Source organism: Labrus bergylta, chromosome 2 (assembly GCF_963930695.1).
Source record: "Labrus bergylta chromosome 2, fLabBer1.1, whole genome shotgun sequence".
Taxonomy (NCBI): domain Eukaryota; kingdom Metazoa; phylum Chordata; class Actinopteri; order Labriformes; family Labridae; genus Labrus; species Labrus bergylta.
In genome coordinates this window covers 11,901,484-11,915,644 of record NC_089196.1, presented here as the reverse complement: position 1 = coordinate 11,915,644, position 14,161 = coordinate 11,901,484, and the positions used below count along the sequence as shown (strand labels likewise).

The window sequence follows — 14,161 nt, the reverse complement described above, 5'->3', positions numbered from 1 at the left end:
AATCTCTTTTGAATCCTCTGCAGCCAGTGGAGCGTGTAAAATAATGCTTCATTAATTTCCTCTCGTGTTCAAAGTGTCTCCATATCTGAGAGGTGAGAATGTGCAAAGTGTTCAGGCTCTATCAGAGTGTGTGGATTGTTGTGCCCTAAGGGAAGACTTACTGGCGTGTTGTGCTGTGTATGATTGACCGGCGAGAGCAGGATGCTGACAAGGTTGACTGAGTGTCTCACACTGGTCACACTCCACTAGGACAATTCATTTTTGGCCTTTTTTTTTTTTTTTTAGGTTTTAATTCATCCTGTTTGGCTGTGTACATGAGTCAAGCAAACATCATCCTCAGAGCCCAGAGCGAAAATAAGAATGGGAGAGAGAGTGGGATGGGAGGGAGGGAGGGAGGGTGGGATGGAGATATAGAGGAGGGGAGGTGGAGGGGAGGAGGGTTAGAGTGTTTCTGTGAGAGAAACAGACGGAGAGAAGAAGAGAGAGAGGAGCCTGTGTGTTTGTTTCACCTCCTAATCAGTTTTCCTGGGAGATATATCATCAACAGCAGTACAGGAGGCAAGGAGAAAAGGAGAAAAGGGGAAGACGTTATTAGAATTCAACCCGTCTTACTCTTCTCCAATCAGCAATCTCAGCAACATTCAAGTAAGAAATGAATTCAAATGAAGTGACTTGAGATGATTTTAGAAGTAGATCTGTCGTTTTGAAGCTGAAGTTGAGGGTAACTGATGTGTTGTTAAATGGTGTTTCATTCAGTTTTATTCGTAAAAGGTCACATTAATGCACAAGCACAAGTTTTTCTTGCATGCTCTTCTGTTCATGTGTGATGCCATTTATTGCCAGTTGATTGCATGTGCTATATCCATCCAATTTCATGAATATGACTATGAGGACATTTCGTATGGCAGCATTGACTGTTCCATGTGATGTAATTGGTGCTTCTTTCCCTAATATTTCACGCTTGGTTTAATTGTGCAGCGTGTCAAACTGTGTTAGTCACACAACGTCTCAGCTTATTTATCAAACTTTGCACATTATTTCTAAGTGCAAAATGACCATTTGACTCGCTCTAGTTTAATAACTGTGCTGAGGAAAGCATGCTTTTTCTTCTTCTTCTTCCCTCATGCAGCTTTTTAAATGTGCTTTCAAGTATTCTCCTTGAAGGAGAAAACATGACTTTAAAGCGCTGAGTTGCTCTGTGTTCCCTTCTCCATATGCATGAAAGCAGCAGCTTCTTTCATGATGCTGTCTCAGGGAGAAAACAACATCTCTGTAGTGTGAGAATAGTACTAGAGCACTAGCACACTTCCAGATAAATGCTGATTTATACGGCAAGTCTCTGTTGTAATTATAAGTTCGACTCAGCTGCATGATTAGGAGAAACAAAGCCAGTTTTCCAGCAGATATAATTGGCTGATATTTCTCCTGCAGGATGATTTATAAATGAGGAAGATGGGATTGTGACAATGGTATGGAAACCTGCTCGTGAACTGTGCTCACATGTGTTCGATCAGGAAGTGGAGCACACACAGAAACATGGGGCTTTGATGATGTCCTGTGAGATTCCCCCCTTCTTGCCCCAGTTTCTATCTCTGAAAAGACACCGTGGTGGGAAATGAGAGCAGCAGCTGGAAAAAACAGACGCGTGGAAACACACGTGCCTGATGCAACAGACAATCTCTCCCTACTGGCCGCCGTGTGAACGAGCTAGCGCACAAATTTCACAGTTCACAGCCTTTAATGAGCTGCTGCAGCCTGTCCATCATACTGACTGGAGGATACCTTAACAGACCTCGGACTGAGACACTGACACTGCACCAGGCGTCTGTATAGGATCACACGGAGAAGAAAAAGAGGCTTGCAGTGATTGTTTGCTGGGTTATTTTTAGACACATCTGTGATTTAGCATATGCTCAGTTGTAGGGCAGTTTTAATAAAGGAAAAATGCAGTGTAATACAGAAAAAAAAAACGTTTTTTGCTGGGCAAGTAAGCAAAACTGGAGGAGACAACTTTGAAACCATTTAGGTGGACACAAATTAGGAGCACAGTTCTGTAAATCTCAGGGATAAAGAAGACAACCACAGCGCACACACTGCAGAGACTCACCATCAGTTTATGGGAGGAGAGGTGACAGCTAATCAAACACAAACACCCTGTGACCATCACATTACCCCCAGCCCTGCACTCAAGGCTGTGTGCAGCCGCCTGGATCGAACCACTGATGGGCAACTAAGGAAATATGATCATACATCACCTGCAACTGATACCTACTTAAACCTCCTATTTCTTCCCAAACAACATAAAAGCCGCTCGAAGATTTCCCCTGAGTTGCAAGAAGCTCACTTTGCTCAGCGGTTTTTGAAAGGTTCAGACTCAAATGAGGCGCTGTAAGTGTTTGAGAAGTTACCTGTACTTGTTATTTAGTGCTGAGGGTGCAGCTGGCTTTTTTTGTTGTTGTTGTTGTTGTTGTTGACTCTATCCTTGAGAACTATACAGGAAATAAAGATAGAGGGTGGATGCAGACATGTGGTTGCTGGGAGACTGCTGTAGGTGGATTATGAAATGCGCGGGGAATGCAGGGGCCAGTCACTCAGCTGGGAGCGTATTGAGTTGTGTAATGATGGGAAATGTCAGTTAAAGGCAATAAAAGGCGGAAAAGAGCAGGACGGTGAAAACAAACGCCCCAAATGAAAGGTTAATTGGATTCTTTCTGAAGTGTATTGCAGGGTGTTTCTGAACTCTCTTAGTGCTCACTTTGTAGCTCTTTGTGACACACTTTAATCCCTGCTACCATATGTTGCCCACACTACAGTCCCAGATTACACTCCAGTCTAACTGTAATGTTTTTATCTACTGTATCTGTTTAATGGCAGCCAAACCCAAAATGGATGCCCCACTCGCCATCCCCTGCAACATCCAGATCTGTGAGGTCACCTGTGATTCCTTCCGCATCATGTGGGATATGACACCCGAGGACACAGCCAGAGCCACGCACTTCTTCATCGACCTGAGTCGTAAAGAGAGCCGGGACCCCAACCGCTTTAAACACAGGGTCAGACGATGTCACACTACGTACAGACGTTCCTATAACCTTTCCATGGAGTTCTTTTTCTCACCTATGTGTCTCCTGCTGTGCTCTCTGCGTCCTTATTCAAGTACACATGTTCAAAATACGACCAGACAGCCTAAATGAGACGAGAAATTGTGTATTTTATATCAGTCTTGAAGGATTAATAGATTGTGGTGAGCTACTTCATGACATTCTGCTTGAGTCTGAACACAGAGTAAAAGCGGTTTTGCCCTCTCAGTCACATTCAATACAGGCGGAAAAGGAAAATGAGTCCAGTCAATGGCTTCAGGCCAGTGACTCATGTACATTGTTTCCTTTTAAAGGGGACAAATACTGACACATTCTTCTGCAGCAAAGAACACTTTTCATGTTAACAAATGTCATATATCACAGACATGAATAAGCAATGTGAAGAGTGTATCGTTTTCTTAAAGTCATTTCTAGCAGTAAGAGGAGTTGCTCTGTAGCGCATTTAGCCTAAAAGCTATACTTTACTGAGCTGAAATCTGCAGATTAACTGCATCTCTGGCATGAAAAGCATAGCTATTTTCATGTCATAAACTAGTGTTTACATAATCTGGTTTAGCCCCAAGACATGGTTAAAGGGACGACCACCACGTTGGACCTGCAGGCTAAAGGATCTTGACAATTTGATTTGACAGAATGCCATGAAATGTTGAAAAAACATTCATCGTATCCTGTAGGAAAAGATTATATGGGTTTTAGTAATCCACTGAATTTAGCTCAAGCTACGATGAGTTTGACTCTTTTTATTTCTTCTTTGTAAGTTTTAATTATTCCAATAAAACCATAAACAAATGTAATATCAATGTTAGCATGCTTACATACTAAGGTAGTCATCATGGTAGAAAATTATAGCCCACCTGCTTCACATCAGCATGTTAGCTTCTCCACTGTTACCATGTAAGAAAAATGGTGTTAGCATAATCAAGCTAGCATGACTTATGGCAATAAAACATAAGGTAAAACATGATTTTACCTTGTCATCATATTCTAAGATTTTTTGCTATTTGAGGTCTAAATTTATCTCCAGTAGCTGAGGCCTTACATTTCTGATCTCCCTTTGCCTCAAATTCAAAGGACTGGCAGTAATTATGGTCTATCATTGCAGCTGACATTCAACTGCTTTTTGTGAAGTCATCCAGCTTTAGGAGTGAGTAAGATGCTGAATGGGGGGAATGTTCTCTCGCTCTGTGATACATAAAGAGGCACAAACAAACTTGCATCAGAGATGTTGCTATGGATATATGAGCCTCCGCTCCTGTGGTTAATTAGCTGAGTTTCTCAGAGGCCTTGGTCAAAACAAAGGCGCTGATTTGATTATATGTATCCTGGTTACAGCTGCTTGGGCTTCGAAGGGAATATCACGCTAATAAGGCAAAGTTTATGAAGGAGAACAGTTGACTTAACAATTGCATTTACATTTGCTTTGAATTGTAGATTAAACACACAGTAGCATCCTTTCTCTGATGTCATCTCTTTCCTGCTTTGTCCCCCAGGATGTTCCGACCAAGCTGGTGGCCAAAGCTGTGCCTCTCCCCATGGCGGTGAGGGGACACTGGTTCCTGAGCCCACGGACAGAGTACTGTGTTGCTGTCCAAACTGCTGTCCGGCAGCCCGATGGGGACTACCAGGTGTCAGAGTGGAGCCAGGTGGTGGAGTTCTGCACCGGGGGTACGTCTCACAGATATAGTAACACTAATGGTGTAATATATAGAGTATGACAGCACTAACCAGAGTTATACAAGAGAAGGACAAAGAACTGCAGAGCACAAGTTGACAAAAAAAGAAATTCTGTCTCAGCACTTGTTATTCATTAGCATTTCAAAGCGATTCAGGCTTCTGAAATGATTTCTCAACTCGTATCAACTTTGCAGACTACGCCATGGAGCACCTACAGCAGCTTCTCGACAAGGCCAAAGGCTCTGCAGGGAGGCTCCTCAAATTCTCTGTTTTTTATAGAAACCAGCATCCAGACTACTTCGACTGTGTCAGGTCAGTGCTGTATTCCTGTCTGTTTGGTGCAACAGATATAGTTCAGTCATCATCTAAGAAATGGTTTGATGACTGGCAAACACTTTAAATGAGAAGTTAAATGATAAGATTGATACCGCTTTCATTTTTTCGTCTCCCTCCAATCCATCGCTCACCTTCATTTGAACAAATCTCAGAACTTATTGGCCATCGTCCGACATTTCTATGCCTGCGTAAACAATGATAAACTTTTCGGGGTCTCTGATGTGACCAGCAGTAAGCAATAAACAAATTCCTGTCACCATTACCTTTCCAAGTGTTGGTTCCTTTTATGGTTTGACAAGCAACTTTAAACGCGAGAATGGAGTTGGTGTTGAGAAACAACAACTATGTACAGTAGCTGCACTTACATGTAGATATCTATGTAAAGGTGATGCTGGTTTAGCTCACTGGAACAATTGCACATCAGACACGTATGCTATACTCCACAAAGCAATGGCCCCAGGCTCAACTAGCACCATCGCCCACTCACTGCATATCGCCCCTCACTTTCTCATCCCTGTTTCAGACTCTATCTACTGTTCTGTTCTTTCAATTAACCACTCCGCATTAAGCACAAATAACCTTTAGAAAATGTTGTATCTTAAACATTAATTAAAGACATAAATCAAAACTAAACAGTTGTTGGATGAAAACAGATCTAGGATTGCTGTACCCCCCATAAGTTTTGGTTCTTTTCCTCTCCACATAAAATGTTCTTTGATGATTGGCTTCTACCCGTCATTCCAAAAGCCAGAATACTTCTAATACAAAATTCAGGTCTTGAAGCGACAGATTCTGCATTTTCTTGTACACAATATGCAAATAGATATTACACTTCAGGTAGCTCACTTCTTAATGAGTTACACAAATAATGTCTAAATAATATTTAGTGGTTTCACAGGGTCTTTTATGCTGCACTCTTCTTATAGTTTGAAACAGGAACTAACTTATTCCAGAAAAGAACTGCACCTAAGAAAAACTTTTTAACACCTCTGATTTTGTAATGATGAAAATTACTTAAAGTATGCTTACAATTAATTATGTTACATTTGGACAGAGCGATGCTAGCTGTTTCAGCTCTCTGTGCTACGCTACTGGTAGCTGCTCAATGTAGCTTCTTTGTTTGGACTACAGAGGAAAAAGTTGCTTCCACTTTGGTATTAAACCCAAATCTTATAGTTCTATTTTAAAAAATATACTGCCATTCTGTTAAATGTAATACGTTTGTTCTGTCTCTTATCTTTTTGAATTATTTCTTAAAACATTTTACTATTCTGTTTAATGTAATACTCTTGTTCTTTCTTCTTATCTTGGATCAGAAAGGAATGTGGAGGCCTGATGCGTCCTGCCCTAAAAGACAGCAGTGGGAGTCATGGTTCTCCTATCAACGGCAAACTGCAGGGAGTTTTCTTCAGCTGCAACACTGAGTTTGACACAGGCCTCCCTCCAAAAGACTCTCCTTATGGTCCCCTGCGCTTCCAGATTCCAGCTGGGAACCTGCTGAACCCCAACATCAGCCTGTACTTTGCAGACTTCTACTGCATGTACACAGCATATCACTACGTGGTGTTAGTGCTGGCCCCTGTTGGCTCGGCAGGAGACACCTTCTGTCGCACCCGCCTCCCTTTGCTGGACTTGGCCTCCAACCCCTTCCTGACATACACTGAACCCCAGGGGCCCGGGGATGAGCCTTTATACTGTCATGCAAGTGATGTCATCTTTGAGGTGCTTTTCACAGAGCCGGTTCACTTGGATCAGGGCAGCGTGGAGCAGATCAGCGGACACCACCAGCTCAAGAGTCTGACGACTGCCGACGCCAAAAAGGACCCGAGCTGCAAAGTGTGCAACATCAGTGTGGGACGCTGAGGGGATATGCTGATGTAGGACGAGATCTGGATGTGTTCAAACCTACTAAACTGAAGGAGACAGTGTTGAAGAGGACAAAACAGTGGAGTCCATCATGTGTAGGTCAGAATACGGTGGAAACGGCACACCTCTAAGGGTGTGTGCATGCTGCTTTCCCTTTCCCTTCCTGCCTCCAGTAGAATAGAGAGTGTTTAAAAGAAGATTTATACAGTGTGTACTGCAGATGTTCATCATGATCACAGCTGGAAATATAGTTTACATCTATCCACTGCATTTCAAAGTAACACAATTAAAGTATATAATAGACTTTAGACAACTTTATTTGTTGAGAATAATCTATCTTTTTTGTTTTTTTGTTCGTATTTTCTTTTAAACATTCTTTTTAATTCCTGAAAATGTGATTGATTTGAATTTTTGTTGTGCTGAACCAACAGTTTGACTTGTGTCTGATCCACCCTAGATGTGCAAATATTAGAGGAATGTCCCTTTTATAAGTTAATGGTTTGACATACGTATCTAGAGGTGTTACCAAATATCTTTCAATTTCTATCCTCAACTGCTCTCCATATAAAGTCACTGCCAGATGTTCTTTTAAAAAACACTTATGATTGCTAAATGTCTGATATTAATACATTTTTAATACATTCTAGCATTCGCTGTAGTTTCTACAGCTGTCAAACACTGTAATGCTTCTTAAAGCTTGTAAAAAAATATATATATATAGTGATGATCTCTGACAGCAAACCTCTGCTCTCTAAACAGAGCTGAGCTAAGATTAGCTCTCGCTATGGGGCTTGTGTTTGTCCCTGCCTAATAATCTCTGACCTATATGGGAATCCCAGCAATGCCCCCAGTGAAAGGGACCCCTCCCCGGTTGCACAACAGTAATGCAGGCAGCGAAGAGAGGCCAAAATGTACATGACAAGTGTGTGGGTACAAATGTCACCAATTTGAGTCTGAATGTTAAAGAAAGCTGGACACATTAGACAGTTTTAAAAACATTTTATACAAACAGGAAGTACCAATTCAGAGTGAAAACAACAAAAAATACATAGATGAATTTAACTTAATCTGTACCCAGGACTGATGTGTTCTTTATGACAAAACACTTCAATCTGAGTTATGCCCTTTCATATAGATTTGTGCCGCGACAGAGATGGGAGCTCACGCACACAGCAATGCTATAATTCTGTCCGTTGTTGTTGTCCCAAAAAGGCTCGCTCTGCCCTCCTGGAAAATACCTTAAGCAGAACTCTATCTTCCTTTTAGCATCCAGCACTTTAGGAATGGTAATATGAAATTCGAAGATGTCTGTCTGAGGTCCTCCAAAGCGTTTCTGTAGATAAGAGCAGGGCACATCTCTGTAACTCTGCCAGGAGTCGAAGGTGATACGAACACTGACGTCCTTCTGGAAGCTGATGTTCCTGACTCTGACGGTTCCTTGTATGGCTTGTTCAGTCACACTGCAGTTCTCCAGGATTATCATGCACTCTGCCAGCTTGGCTCGAAAGGCCTGAAAATCTGCCGAGGGCTGCGGGAAGCCCAGCTTGAGGCGTGTTCCTGGGCAGCAGGTGCTGACAGTGCAGCTGTAGCCATCCTCTGTCATGCTTCCCAAATCCTGCAGCGATGGCAGGAGGTTGAGGTCAGCGTGCGCCTCTTCATCAGAAAACTCCCGTACGGCTGTGAGGGACAATCCCTGCGAGTCAGCGAAAACCACGCGTTTGTTCTTGATTGGGAGAAAAACATCATCATCATCCAAGTCGTCCAGAAAAGGTGGGAGAAGGTGGGTCAGTAAGGCCTGGTTAAAAATGTCAGAGGATAACTGATCTGAAACTGGAGTACGGATGCAGGGGCGCTGAGGCTTCAGGATGGGAACCCAGACATGAGGACACAGTTGTTTACGTTGGTTCAAGCACAGCCTGACTGCAAGCTCAACGAGTCCAGCCGACTGAGCCACTGACCTGAGGTCAACCACTGGCAGGACACTAGGCAAAACACACAGTGATTTTAATACAGACTGATGCCCTAAAAGTGTGCTTAAATGTTTGTATAGACTGTACTTGTGATAATGTGGGGATGTAAGGGGCATTTATGAAAGCATGGCAAAATTGAAGCAACATTGTACTAAAAATTTGCAATATATTTGACCCACAATTATCCTGATCGTAATTAATATGCTTACGTTGCACTGGTCATTGGCATATTGGTAAAGTGGTGTGGAGAGTTGGAAATGTTGTCCTCAATGTGCACTCTAGAAAGTAAAAAAAGATTAATGCAATGTTGCAATTGAGCTAAAAAAAAAGTCTTCAAGGAGTCTAAAATTAAACTTACATACTTCCATGAGCAGCAAGTTGTCGTTAGTAGTCTCAGTCATCCCTTTGCTCGCAGCAGAATGTGGCCCTGGATCCTATTTATACTACCTCAGTTTGATGTCATGTTGTAAAATCCTCCCCTCTTCTCTGTGGACCAATCAGCTCAGTTTTGGGGGTTTTGTGCTCCTCATGTTGTTTTAGAGGTTTCTTTATATGTATTTTACGACTTAATATACATCATTTTTCATTTCTCTGTCAAGACAAAACACGTTATTCCAGAAGTTTGTTACCTGTGAAGATTTATGTGAAAGTATGTCTTTGTGCTGTCAAGATAAGGAACAGTTAGCTCTACTTCATGAAGCCCTGCTCTGCATTGTGGAAACTATTCCAGCCATCCCAGACTCTATTCTCAGACCTGGCTAGTTCCTGTGCAGAAGGGACCTCTGCCAGTCCATCAGTACGTGTGACACTGAGGAGGGCAACAACTCTCAGCATAATAGTCACCTATCTGAGGAAGTGGATCAGAGTTCAAAGCACGTACTTACCGATTTGAGTGACATAAAGCAGGAGTAACACGTGTGAGCCCCACACTCACTGAAATGCTTTTGAAAACAACACTATTGGACACATTTGATCCCCGAAGTCCTCAGAGTATAAGGGATCAAAATTGACCTCACATGAATTCATATTGGATGGTAAAAAAACCAGAAAGCTTATTGGGATGAAACCCGTGTTTGACGCTGCATTGAATAAAATAAAATGCATTGACATTGTCATTGTTTTGTGAAAGTTTTCATTTTGCCAAAATGAGCATTATCAAGGTCTGAGAGCCTTGAATTTTTTGTGATATGACAAACATCACTCTTACTCTGAATGCCTTTCTACATTGTGTTTTTCCCTGTATGGATCATCTCAATAGTCTTCTTTTATTCCTCATCCTGGTCCTGTATTAGTCAGATCAGCAGTGTAGTTAAGGAAGTCGACAATCAGTTGAACAAATCATTAAACACCTTCTCTCCCTTATTAGTTCCAATTACTGAGCCGTTTGTCTGAGAGCAACACAATAAGCACTGATTGCCTCTTCACCTCTTACAGGAGAATGCCATTACAAAAATCAAGTCAAATGAAAACAATGTTCTGCGTATCATTTAAAGGTCAAACTGAAAACACACAAAATAAATCTCACTTTCTGATATTCAAGGTTAAGGGAAGCAGAAAAGTGACCTAGCAGAATTTATCATGAGCAAAATGGATTTTAATATAAGCATTCATCTTACTTTAGCATGTTGAGCAAAAATAATACCTCTTGGCAAGCTTATGATGCCAAGTGAGCTGATGAAATTTCCCCTCCAGGTCATTTGAAGTGTCTCGTTACCGAGCAGCAGAGAGAAAAAAAAAGTCCAAAAAAATGTGAGTCATGTGGATAAAGTAACAGAATGAACCATAAATTAGCAAATTACTTTGACTTGTATTTGCCAGTCACACTGACATGAGCACACCAGAATACATTATTATTACATAACCAAACTTGTGTTGGTGATTAAAAAGATCCAAAAATAACACCAGAGCGCTGCAAAAGCTGGTGCGGTTGACAGAATTCATTCCTCAGCGAGCCCTTCTCACAGTACCAGCCAGGACTCAGAAGACATGGTGTAACAAATGTTTGTGTTTACGTCCCACAAATGAGTCTTTAATCTTGACACCAGTATAAACGATGGGTGCATGTCCAGATGCATTCTCTGCAAAGTGATTCTCCTCATTGCTGCCATGTTACAAAAACGAGGTCATTGCTCCTTTATGTCCTCCAGGAGCCAAAAAAACACCCGCACAAACAGACCTGTAACATAAGAACGACTGTGCTTTAACTACATTTAATTTCTGCTTTATTATAAATATATCCTAAATTCTTAAAAGAGACACTTTAACTCCATAATGTGCAGACATGAGACAATGAGGAAAAAAAAAAAAGAAGGGGAGGGGGGCTTAAAAATAAATCCAGATGTCACTACAAAGCAGTTAGTTATGTAAGATCTGCAGAAATGAATTAGCAGATGTCTGTATAGGAGGGTTGTGAGAGCAGGGCTGAGGTAATGAGAGAGACGACATCGTCAAACTTATTGCAGTTTACCTCAACGTTCAAATTAACTGCACAGCTCCACTTGAGACAAGAGGAGCTATGGTACGAAACCGCATCAGATGTTGAGATCCCTCGTCCATATCCACAACATACTCTCTGATAGAGGAGGTAAGAGCACAGATAATAAGACCAGTTTATTCAGTATCCATGCAGAAAAATAAAACAGTACTGAAAGGGGAAATGTAAGGCTGCCATCTAGTGACAACAAGTCTTGATCAAATGTACCTCTGATCATCTGTTTCCGGCTCCACCAGGATGTTCTCCTGTCTCTCCTTCACCCGCAGAAACACAAATGAGTCCAGACAGGGCTCAGGCACTAGGATTGCATTAGAATACATGAGATTTACTAGCGTGACAGTCAGAGAAAATGTCAGAGCAAATGCCACCATCTGTCAGCGCATGCTAATAGCAATATTTCTGGCATGGGTCACTGAAGACTAAAAAAAATGTAAGAGAGAGTTTGTGAAGTCAAACTTTAGAGGAAACAGAAGAGCTTTCACCTGCTTTGAGCATGTCAACTGTCTGCAGGTTAGGGGGCATGCGCTTCAGTGCTACAGCCTTCAGGTAGGTTTCTGTGTTGGCATAGTACCTGTATGGCAGACACACATTTGTTAGTTTTCGTATCCCAAGAGTCTTAAAAAAAGAATTACAGCTCTGACCACACTTCTCGATTCTTACTCTTTGGCAAAGGCAAACTCCTCAGGCGAGAGCAGTGACGGATCTCCCTCACCTCGAGACTTTTCCCGCTCCAGGACATGTGGGAAAAACTTCTCAATCTACATATAAACAAAAGGCACAGAGTTCACACGTGTTTGGTCGACAGCCACCAAGTCAGACAAGAGAATTTATTTGTTGACATGTTGACGTGACCGACCTTCTGCAGACGACAGCGAAGGTAACTGCTGAGGACAAAGCGTATTCTGTCTATTTCCATACGATGGATGCTGGCCTTTGTGTCACCTTTCTTAACCCGCTGCAGGTTGGCTTCCTGTGGGGTGAGAGGTCAGGACACCGTCACAAAATAACATTTAATTTAACAAGTGTGATTTAGAAAAAAAACGAAATATTTGTACTATGTGAGAATATGATTGTGATACCAGAATCCTTCCACTGGACACTGCTAAAAGGTTCAGATTTTTTGAATGAGCACAGCAAACCAACATGAGCGGAAATATTTCCATGCACGTTCATACCTTTTAAATCACATCACCTACTAAGGGCCCTTAAACCTTTGTAGGGCTTGAAATTCATTAAAGAGAACATAATATCAAGCGATCAGGTATCCTAATATTCAATTGTATTTCAGCCTTACGTGTATATTATTTTATAAAAGGTGGCTTGATTAAAAAAAACATTACCAAACAATGAGACGATTCAAAATCAACCATTTAAAACACTGATTTCTTATTTAGGAATGAATTATCAAGCACATAAAAAAAAAATCGAATTCATCTTGTGTTATATTTGGAAAAGTGAACATTTTACAGAAATGATTTAATTTTGAAGTAGTACTGTATATTGAGCTCAATTGTGGTCGGCTTATATGAACATTTTCTTACGATTAATAGAATTGATAGTTTAACTGAGGTCAGGTGTAACTAAGAACATTTTTGTCAGAGATGTATTTGGGTAAAAGTTTTGGGGCACCTTAAGTATTTCAATGATATGCAACCTTTTACAGTCCATCCCAGTAAATTCCACACTGCAATACTTTGCAATAAAACATTTCAGTAGCCATAATGCCATTTTTAAGTATTGTCTTTATACCGTAAATATAATAAATTACCTGATTATCAACTCGACCAGAAGCTTTAATATCTTGAATTAGTTACCTGGTACTAAATAACCCTGCACAAAGCATGTGTTGTTCGTGACAAAATCATCAAACCATTAAAAACAAGCAGCAGAGCAGAAGTATCCTCAATGTAATAATAATGTACCATGTGGGTGAGTTGCTCCATCACACACTCCACCACCTCTGACTTGTTCTCCAGCAGCTCAGGTGAGAACTTCTCATTCAGCCAAGCCTGCCAGAAACAGAGAGGAACATCACTGTGAGGAGACTGTTATGATGACATGACATGTAGTCAAAACAAGGTAAGCTTCAGGAGGTCTAAAGGGTCACTAGAGTTCAGACGTGCTCACTTCTTCCAGTTTGGAGATCAGCTCCGCCGGGGTCATAACATCCTCCTGGCTGTCATCGTGGTTGATGTCGCTCCCGTCATCAGACAAAACGTCCGACATGGTTATCCTTTACAAGAAACACTGACAGAACACTCAGTTTGACTGTACTGCAAACTCTTAAACTATATTTTTGAGCGATTCACGCTGAGGACGTTTCAAAAGTTACAGACAAAGTAACAAGCGACACAGCAGCGTCCATTCACACGAGAAAACTCCTTGTTTATTCGCGCCACTTGCATAATTATCGCGAGATCTTGAGGGGTGAGCACGCGTCTTCTGTCCTCTGTTAAGCCTGCAAGGCAATTTTCCTTTTAATTTAAGAAAGATGTTTCATCGATTAACGGGCTTTATAATAAAATTATTTAAGACAGTAAACAATGAGGCTGTTTTTCGTTGGTTCATGGTTGGAGTAAGCTTCTAAATCTAAATCTAAGAGACGGAATTTCGATACTGCATATGAGCATTGCCTCCTGAAAGACTAAACTCAGGTGAAAGATTTTGTAACCAAGACGCGTTATGAAGTTTGGATTTTTACTGAATTTCAGAAACACGTC

At 41.4% G+C, this 14,161-nt stretch overlaps 3 protein-coding genes across 4 annotated transcripts; 1 reads left to right on the top strand and 2 right to left on the bottom strand.

Moving 5' to 3' along the window:
- Positions 1-461: 461 nt before the first annotated feature.
- On the top strand, positions 462-7,290 carry LOC110002485 (phytanoyl-CoA hydroxylase-interacting protein). Its single transcript, XM_020658093.2, has 5 exons — positions 462-645; positions 2,875-3,053; positions 4,592-4,766; positions 4,970-5,087; positions 6,428-7,290. Exons 2-5 carry the CDS (start codon positions 2,886-2,888, stop codon positions 6,972-6,974), a joined length of 1,008 nt encoding a protein of 335 aa, XP_020513749.1. The 5' UTR covers positions 462-645; positions 2,875-2,885; the 3' UTR covers positions 6,975-7,290.
- Positions 7,291-7,961: 671 nt separating this feature from the next.
- On the bottom strand, positions 7,962-10,374 carry ppp1r3c2b (protein phosphatase 1 regulatory subunit 3C2, duplicate b). 2 transcript variants are annotated; one of them, XM_020658081.3, is made up of 3 exons: positions 9,306-10,374; positions 9,157-9,225; positions 7,962-8,959 (listed from the first exon to the last, which is right to left on the bottom strand). In XM_020658081.3, the coding sequence occupies exons 2-3, from the start codon at positions 9,174-9,176 to the stop codon at positions 8,095-8,097; spliced, it is 885 nt and encodes a 294-aa protein (XP_020513737.1). In that variant the 5' UTR covers positions 9,177-9,225; positions 9,306-10,374; the 3' UTR covers positions 7,962-8,094. The 2 variants fall into 2 exon arrangements, with proteins under 2 accessions (XP_020513737.1, XP_065820876.1); XM_065964804.1 differs by having other exon boundaries at positions 9,310-10,374.
- A 145-nt stretch (positions 10,375-10,519) lies between these two features.
- gins4 (GINS complex subunit 4 (Sld5 homolog)) lies at positions 10,520-13,830 on the bottom strand. Its single transcript, XM_020657967.3, has 8 exons — positions 13,569-13,830; positions 13,364-13,450; positions 12,298-12,411; positions 12,102-12,199; positions 11,924-12,012; positions 11,649-11,739; positions 11,415-11,519; positions 10,520-11,123 (listed from the first exon to the last, which is right to left on the bottom strand). Exons 1-7 carry the CDS (start codon positions 13,665-13,667, stop codon positions 11,423-11,425), a joined length of 675 nt encoding a protein of 224 aa, XP_020513623.1. The 5' UTR covers positions 13,668-13,830; the 3' UTR covers positions 10,520-11,123; positions 11,415-11,422.
- Between the last annotated feature and the right edge of the window lie 331 nt (positions 13,831-14,161).

What these genes read in the sequence shown, in the direction of transcription:
- LOC110002485 (XM_020658093.2), top strand. Translation starts at nt 2,886, where the DNA reads ATGGATGCCCCACTCGCCATCCCCTGCAACATCCAGATCTGTGAGGTC. An exon ending in GGTGGAGTTCTGCACCGGGG is followed by an intron (nt 4,767 to 4,969) that starts GTACGTCTCACA and finishes TCAACTTTGCAG; the next exon opens with ACTACGCCATGGAGCACCTA. An exon ending in GACTACTTCGACTGTGTCAG is followed by an intron (nt 5,088 to 6,427) that starts GTCAGTGCTGTA and finishes ATCTTGGATCAG; the next exon opens with AAAGGAATGTGGAGGCCTGA.
- ppp1r3c2b (XM_020658081.3), bottom strand. Translation starts at nt 9,176, where the DNA reads ATGCCAATGACCAGTGCAAC. An exon ending in ATGCCAATGACCAGTGCAAC is followed by an intron (nt 8,960 to 9,156) that starts GTAAGCATATTA and finishes TGTTTTGCCTAG; the next exon opens with TGTCCTGCCAGTGGTTGACC.
- gins4 (XM_020657967.3), bottom strand. Translation starts at nt 13,667, where the DNA reads ATGTCGGACGTTTTGTCTGATGACGGGAGCGACATCAACCACGATGAC. An exon ending in TGATCTCCAAACTGGAAGAA is followed by an intron (nt 13,451 to 13,568) that starts GTGAGCACGTCT and finishes TGTTTCTGGCAG; the next exon opens with GCTTGGCTGAATGAGAAGTT. An exon ending in TGGAGCAACTCACCCACATG is followed by an intron (nt 12,412 to 13,363) that starts GTACATTATTAT and finishes CTCACCCCACAG; the next exon opens with GAAGCCAACCTGCAGCGGGT.